We start from the raw sequence: 8,094 nt of genomic DNA on the forward strand, positions 1-8,094 counted from the left end.
GGACCCCCGGGCCTGCAAGGAGACCGGCGTCACCCCGGGAACGGGGCACGGCGCACCGGGAAAGCTCGGGCTTCCCGGGCCCCGCGCTCCTGCCCGGACGCTCCCGGTGCAGAACGGGGTGGCTGTGGACAGCTCCCGGGGCTGAGCCGGGCCCGGGGACTGTGGACAGCTCCCGGGGCTGAGCTGGGCCCAGGGACTGTGGACAGCTCCCGGGGCTGAGCCGGGCCGGGGGACTGTGGACAGCTCCCGGGGCTGAGCTGGGCCCGGGGACTGTGGACAGCTGCCGGTGCTGAGCCGGGCCGGGTGGCAGTGGACAGCTGCCGGGGCTGAGCCGGGCCAGGGGACTGCGGACAGCTCCCGGCGCTGAGCTGGGCAGGGGGACTGTGGACAACTAGCTCCAAATGCTGAGCCGGGTCGCTCCGGACAGCTCCCGGTGCCGGTGCTGGGGCCGGGGCAGCCCTCACGCCCGCGCCGGGCAGGCGGAAGACGTCCTGCTTTCCCCGGCGCCGGGGCTCACGCTTGGAAAGAGCAGCGGGGCGGGGGCGGGCGGCAGACACGTTGTCGGGGGAAGATGGCGGCTGTGGCAAACCCACCCAGCCGGGCGGCCGGAGCCCAGGCCCCGGTGGTGCCGCTCCGCCCGGCAGGGCCGCCGCCGCCAGCGCGGAGCCCGCCGCGCCCCCGGCACCGGGCCCGATGCTGCCGGTCCGCCCCCTCCGGCGGCGCCGACCGCCGCCCCGACCCACCCGCGTCCTCCCGATGGAACACGCCGGGTGAGGACGGCACCTGTGCGGCCATGTTGGGCGCCCGGTCCCCGCCGGCGCCGGGGCGTGCGGAGCCGGAGCCGCCCCGCCGAGCGCGACTAAGGCAGGCGCCGAGCGCTGCCGCGTCCCTGGCCGCTCCCGCGGGTCCCTCCCGCCGTGCCCCACACTCGCCCGGCGCCGAGCACCCCTGCCCGACCCCGGCAGCCCGACTCCTCTCTCCCGCCCTGGCCGTGCCGCCCCCGGGGCCAGAGGAGAGACTTTCGCGGCTCCGGGCCCGGGAGGACGAGAAAGGGATGCGCCCGCCCTTACTTGAGCACGGATTGCTCCTTCTCCTCTTCCTTCTTCTGGCGGTCCATGACGGCCAGGATGATCTTCCGCTCTTCCTCCGTGAGGTGGCTGAGGTCCGGCATCTCGGGCTGCGGGGCCGGAGGAGGCTGAGGAGCGGCGGGGCCGCTCCGGGGCCCGGCGGGAGCCGACATGTTTAGTAGGAGCTGCCGCCGCCGCTACGAGAAGCGCTGCCCGAACTCCAGCAGCACCAGCGGGAGCGGCCGGCGCCGGGAGAAGCACATACAAATCAATACCCTGTAATCAACCGGCAGCCTAATGACGGCCCCGCCGGGGAGGGGCGGGGTGCCCGGCAGCCCCGACCTCGCACCCACCCGCCGGGCCGCCGGCGGCAGCGGGAGAACGGGGACGGAGGGGCCCCGGGGGGCGAGCAGGGGGAGCGGGGAGGGGAGAGGGCAGCAGAGGAAGGGCCGGGGGCGGGGTGGGGAGGGAGAGGGGAGAGGGCAGGATTAGCCGCGGGAGCGCTGTGGTTTGGGTGCGAGCGAGATTATCCCAACCCCGAGCGCCAGGCAGGGAGAGGGGGGACGGAGCGAGCGTCGGGAAGTCAGGAGACGGGGGCAGCGACTGCCGCCGTACGAGAGCGGAGCCCCGGCGCCCCGGGGCGCGCAGCGGGGAAAGCCCCAGCGGGCGAGCGCCAGTCCCGGCCGCCGGCCGCGGCTCATAATTCCTCGCCGCCGTCCATGGAAGGGGCCGCGGGGCGCCGCGCTCGCCTCCCGCCGCCGCCTCCCGCCGCTCCTCTGCCGGACCGCGCCGCTTCCTGCCGCCGCCTCGCTTGGCTGGTGCCCTCTCGGCTGCGGGATGGAGTCCGCCTAACCCATGGCATGGCGGAGAGCCGGAGTCACGGGAGGGGGCTCCGCATCGCCCCGCTGCCTCCCTCTCCTGAGCCGAGCGGCGCGGGGCGATGCGGGGCCCGGCTGCCGCCCCTAGCGGCGCCGCGCGGGCTGGCGGCGGGGGGCGGCGGGCGGCAGCTGCCCTTATTTATTTATTTATCCCCGCACAAAAAATGGACGCGATAAAAATCACGCGAGGAAGGACAAGGAGGAGCCAAGGCGCCGGCGACGCGCTGGGAGGACCGAGCCCGGCGGCCGCGGGGGGGCAAGGCGGAGGGCGGGGACACGCTGCGCGGCCGCCGCTCCCGCATCTCCCGCCGCTCCCGCTGCCCCTGCCGCCCGCAGGGAGGCCGGAGAGGGGCACCCGCTCGGCCGGGCCGGTCCCCGAACGCAGCCCTAGGGAGGAGGATCTGGCGGGGGGGGGAGTGCCGGCTCCGGGAGGAGGAAATGGAGGCAGAGGGAAAGGCGAGGGCGAGCCGCCCGGGAGGCCAGCAGAGCACCCATATCCCCGTCCCCTCGTAGCCCCACGGCACGGTCCGCAGATCGGGCAGAGAATCGCAGAGCAACATCAAGGGCGACGCGGGGTGTGCGCCGGGCCGGCCTCCGGTTCCCCCGAGCCGGGAACCGCATCGCTGTTCAGCCGTGCGGATCCAGCCCAACAGACCTGCTGCTCCACCATCGCCCACATAAGGTCCTGCTGGAGTGTCCTTCACCCCACGCTGGGGTGAAATCTACCACAGCCTCTGTCTGGATAGATTCCTCTAACTCAGAAGAGCAAGAATGTGACACCCATTAGAGAAGATTGGAAAAGAAAGTCCTCCTCCCACACGGGCACCAGGTAGTGGTGAAATGAACCTCTCAAAACTCTTTTGCTACCTATAAATCCCCCACCTGAGCAGTCATTTTGTAACAAGAAATAATTTCTGGAAAAAGCATCCTACACTACCCAAAATGCCATTCAGACCAAATAAATGGGAAATACCCCATCCAAGAATGCCAAAGAAACAATTCAATCCAAATCTGTATGTTTTTACTCTGTAAGAGACAATAGATTTCTGCTTGCTATTCTCTCACTTTATGAGACATAACATCAGTGCTGGATAACATGGAAGTGTATACAGCAATAATAAAGTGATTTTAAAAGGTTTCATTTTAGCAGTTTGAAATCTCATCGCAGATCATATAGTCTTGGAGCTGGTGTTGTTATCTGCCATGATATCAATTTATAACCAAGTATAAAGACATGGGAGGAAAAGTAATCTTTCAGAACCTATTGTGGTCCTCATTAGCTGTATTTCCACAAAGAATAAATTCTAGGATGTAGGTCCACAAGCTAAAGAGTTCTGCCTGCATGTGAAAATACCATTCCTTTGTGGAAACAAATTCTGGAGGAACAGATTGTTGGAAAGACATGAGAGGTTTGCTGTAGTAAAGCAGGTCTTAACAATTATCTCTACCTATTATCAGGCACATATATTAATTGAATTTTAATTTTTTCTAAGAAATGTCACGGCATCCTGAGCTAAAGGAGACCGTTCTATTTCTTGATGTAAACTTGTTTATAATAGACCCTATGGTAAAAACCATAAACCATTGTGTAAGACACTGACCATATTATATTTAATCAGATATCCTTGTAAAATAAACTGTATAATTTTTCATTCAGTCCTGAAAGCATTCTGCTCCTCCAGTTCACATCACCTTCACCTTTCAGGCTGGATTCCAGCCAGCTGGCTCTCACCGAATTCCTGGTTTCTTCCTAGATAAATCTGGCATCAAAATCAAAAAGAAGAAGAAATTTAGAACCATGTGTCATCAGATTCCCAAAGATAGTACATTCTTTATCAATCTATGAATGTTGAATGGAAGAATTAACTGTAGAGAAGCCTTTGAAAAATACATTTTATCCCAGGGAAGTGAAGAACATGAGAAATCAGTCAATAACTTCTAAGAATGATTACAAAGAACCAGACCAATTGAAAGTAGTCACTCCAGTCAGGTTACACAGTTGGTTCAAAAATATTTAATGCCATGCCTCAACCATAAACACAAGCAGTATTCATGCTGTAGTCTTGTTGCAAGACATCACTACAGTTTTCTGTGCATTGCCTCATTCAGCTGAGATTCTTTCCAATGGATATTTACCTTTGAACTCTCTGGATGTACAGTGCCTGCTTCATTTCAATGAGCCTGTGATGTTTCATCCACAAATGACAAATACTTGCTCTCAGCATTACTGTAGAATTTCAGAGCTTTCTTTTCTCTTTGGTATTTGCCTTGTTTCCACTAAATCCCCTGCCATTACTGGGTAAGTGTAAACAAACAAATACAGGGACAGGAACTGTAATCCCCATATGTTATCTAGCTATTTGTTTCGAAAAGAGAGAGCAGATTCAGAGTAGAAGACATCCTGTCTTGATGACAATGAAAAAATGGTTCAGCTTGACCTTTCTAAGCTTCTACCTTCCTTTCTCACAATCAGTTCCACCTATCATTCCTCACATTTTTCTGCAATTGAAAACAAACATTTTTTTCCACATTCCTGTCAGCCTGCACAGCATCGTCTCATGTTGTTACTGTTATTTACATTACTCAGGTGATATATTAATGAAAATATACAGCACAGACTTCCCTACCCACTCCAGTGTAATGGGGTCAACAGCAGTTTATAATAAACCAACAAATGATCATACTATAATGTAGTATGATCATTTACAAAAATTATTTATAAGGAGCATTCAGTTTTAATTCTGACCTTCCCATTCATGTTTCTCCAGTTTCCCTGCCCTCCCTGTTATTTTCATTTCTCATTCTGAACTGACTAACATCCTCCAAAAAAACAGATTCCCATTCCTGGTTTACAATCCTCTGCTGAAATTGTTCTTCACTGCAAAATCTGTAAATGAAAATTCATTCTAATTGTATATCAAAGTCATGTGATACTTTCTTTTAGTGGCTTCTGTAAGTCATCTAAATGTACTGACACCAGCAGTGTTATTAATATAATTTTTCTGATATCCTTTTTTTATCTGTTCCTTTTCAGTTCTGCTAGACATGAGGGGTTCCCAAGGAAACAGTGATATTGTAACCTAGTTTTATATATCATCACAAAATGTCTTTCTCTAAGGGTCTCATTATACTTACTCCCATTTCCTTCCTCATAGCAACTACAAGAGTAAATGAGTTGGTAGATTCATTGTTTAATCATGTCAAGTGTAAGTCTTCTCTGAAAAGGAAGTGCTAACATCTGCTTTATAATGTTTTGTATAATGGGGAAAATCCAGTGTAACTAATTATTTTTTTTTTCTGTCCCAATTTGAAGCTCAGAAAACATTTTTATGTCGCTGACATGAAGAGAACTTTAAAATATTCTATTATGGATCAGTGAATGGAGGAAATTAAAGACATATTCTTGGTTGAAAATGACCAGTACTCAGACTCTCAGTGGATCAAGTCAGATGTATAACCAGCAAGAAATGTTTCCTGCAGGACATTTCATGGAAGCAGACTGCAGGGAACTCCTCAAAGTCCCATACAGGAAGGAAAAACTACACTGCAACAAATTGTGTTTTCCAGGTCCTGTACTAAATGCTATCCAACTATCATGGACTGGTTTTCTGGTGCAGTCTTGGATCGTTCCCAGCTTTCTCCTATCTAAATTGAGGAAACATATTATATAATATCATCAAATTGTCATTTGATTGCTTTCAGGAGGATTTTGCTAGTCTCTATGCAATTTTTTTTATGCTCCAAGCTAATTTCTATTAGTTGGATGCTTCCCCACAAGTGATTTGAACAATACTAGATATTTATGGGTAGAAGTTAGATTTTTTTTTTGTTGTTAATCTCATTCCCTATAAAAGAGTGTCATCCATAGTATACACAGTGCTGGCCATAACCAACTATATTAGTGGAATACTTCCTCCCAGTTTAACTGGTGTTAAAGATCTATCTGCAGCAGATGGAAAGGTATTGGTCTTTTATCTACAGAACACATTTTTTCCTCTAGACTATGAATATGGTCAGTATCTTCACTGAGTCAGAATGGTAAATTTCTTAAGTTGCTCTGAAATGTGTAACTTAATTTTTACCCACTTCCAAACCCTTTCCCTGCTCAAGGAGAACCATTAACAAAACCCTTTTGGATTGGAGGACTGGAGACTCTCTATCAGCACTGTTTGGGTTATGGAGGATGTCCAACCTTATTCCTAAATTGGCTTTGCTTGGAAGAAATTGATTTCCCTTCTCTCAGTGGACTGAGGAGCTAGGATCCAGGCTGTACTTTGAAATGCAATATAGTAGAGGCCTTAGCACGTAGGTTTTCTGTAAGCACTGCTGGTTGAAAACTGAAGAGAGGTTCAGATCAATTAGATAGTTTTCTGGTTTAAGGTTGGGAGAGTTAGGGCAGCTCACCCTGGAGAAGATAAGGCTCTGGTAACGTTAATGTGGCCTGTAAATACCTTAAGAGAGTCTGTAAGTTAGATGGAGAAATATGTTTTAGCCTGTTGTAGACTAAAGTAGATATATAGAAGGAAGAAATTTTTCTATCATAGGGGTAGTAAAACTGGAATGTGTTGCTCAGAGAGGTGGTGGATTAGATGACCTTTAAAGGTTCCTTCCCACCTAAACTATTCTATGAATGGGATACTTGCTAAACATGATTTATGCAGCTTGGATGTTTTGTCCAGAAAAGTTATACACAGACACAGGGTACATAAGTTTGTAAATATGATCAATGCTATAAACTTTATTATGTCTCATTCCTGCAGTTCTGTTTCCATGCTCAGTTTGAAATATTCTGTCATATTTGTGATATAAAATATGCTGAATTAAAGGTGCAGGCTAAAATCTTTACAGGATCTTAATCTCAGTATTTTCTGTCTGAATTTGACAGTTCAATTTTGATTGTTCTGTTAGTTGATTGAAAGACATGGGAGGAAGTTTTGAAAGAACCTAAAAGTTCCTGTGTAATGACAATTCTTTGGTTATACATTTCTATTTGATTCTCTACATGAACCAGCAATATTTCTAAGTAACTGGGCAGAAGGTTTATTCTTATAATCTAACAATCCTGATTGTAATAAATCAACAGTGTTGCAATTGTCCAGCTAAAAGAATTGTAGAATCAAGAATCCTAACAAAACCATACAAGTCTATTTCTTTTGGTCCCTTACAGATCATTCCTTGATATTTAATACCTTTATTGGTATTAAAAATTTTCCCCAGCTTGAGCACTCTGGTTTCTTTTCAATTGTTCTGAGTTGTCAGATACTACACTGGTTTCTAAATTATGAATATATAGGCATTATTCAACACAAAAAGCACAGGCTAACATTAGCACAGCTGGTGCTTAGAACATTATCATATGTTCCTGTAAGTTATGGATGCAGCATTGTCTTCCCTCTTTGCTGCCTTCTAATCCCTCTTCCCTGACCCCTCCTGCACTTGTGAAACTCAAGCTGTTTCAGAAGAAACACCAGTATTCTTAAGTCCCATGTGATGTTTTTTTTTTTAATTCAGTCATAAGATTGTCCTCCAGAATAGGTACAGAATATCCTGTTCCAGATCTCAGGAATGTATTCATTTCTATTGTAGTGACATCTTGAAAGTCCCCAATCTCCTGGTTTTATACAAGATAGAAATGACTGTTTTTTCTTTTTTTTCTTTTTTCTTTTTTTTTTTTTTCCCTTTTTTTTCTTTTGTGGACTGCACTATGTGATTCTATCTCTCAATTTATTATTCATTATTAAAAGTATTAATGGTATCCTGAAGAATTATTATTACTACTACTACTATTACTACTACTACTACTACTACTACTACTACTACTACTATTATTATTATTATTATTGTCATGCTTAGAAAGCCTAGTCATGTATGAAGGGTCTAGTGTCCTAGAAATCAATAGAAAAAATAGCACAGGCAACAGCCTATTGCCATAGAAAACTCAGAGAGCCACAGACAAAACAGAGTACATGGGTAACTCAGACAAATGCAATTGAAATGAGAAGACAGCAGTAAGATAAAGGTAGCAACACTAGAGAAATGGAAGATGACTGTTTTTTCATGGACATTATTACAAGATGGTGTTAAACTGATCTTTGAAGAAAAATGAGACACAATTTGGGAGACAGAGCATCTTTGCTGGAGTGGAACTG

At 48.7% G+C, this 8,094-nt stretch overlaps 1 protein-coding gene across 1 annotated transcript in view; it reads right to left on the reverse strand.

The window, feature by feature from the left end:
- RIMS2 (regulating synaptic membrane exocytosis 2) overlaps positions 1–1,592 on the reverse strand; it is a 444,540-nt gene extending 442,948 nt beyond the window's left edge. Inside the window, exon 1 of the mRNA XM_059490825.1 lies at positions 1,071–1,592. Coding sequence (XP_059346808.1) covers positions 1,071–1,240 — 170 coding nt within the window. The 5' untranslated portion in view covers positions 1,241–1,592. The remainder of the gene's footprint in view (positions 1–1,070) is intronic.
- Between the last annotated feature and the right edge of the window lie 6,502 nt (positions 1,593–8,094).

This window comes from Ammospiza nelsoni, chromosome 1 (assembly GCF_027579445.1).
Source record: "Ammospiza nelsoni isolate bAmmNel1 chromosome 1, bAmmNel1.pri, whole genome shotgun sequence".
Taxonomy (NCBI): Eukaryota; Metazoa; Chordata; class Aves; order Passeriformes; family Passerellidae; genus Ammospiza; species Ammospiza nelsoni.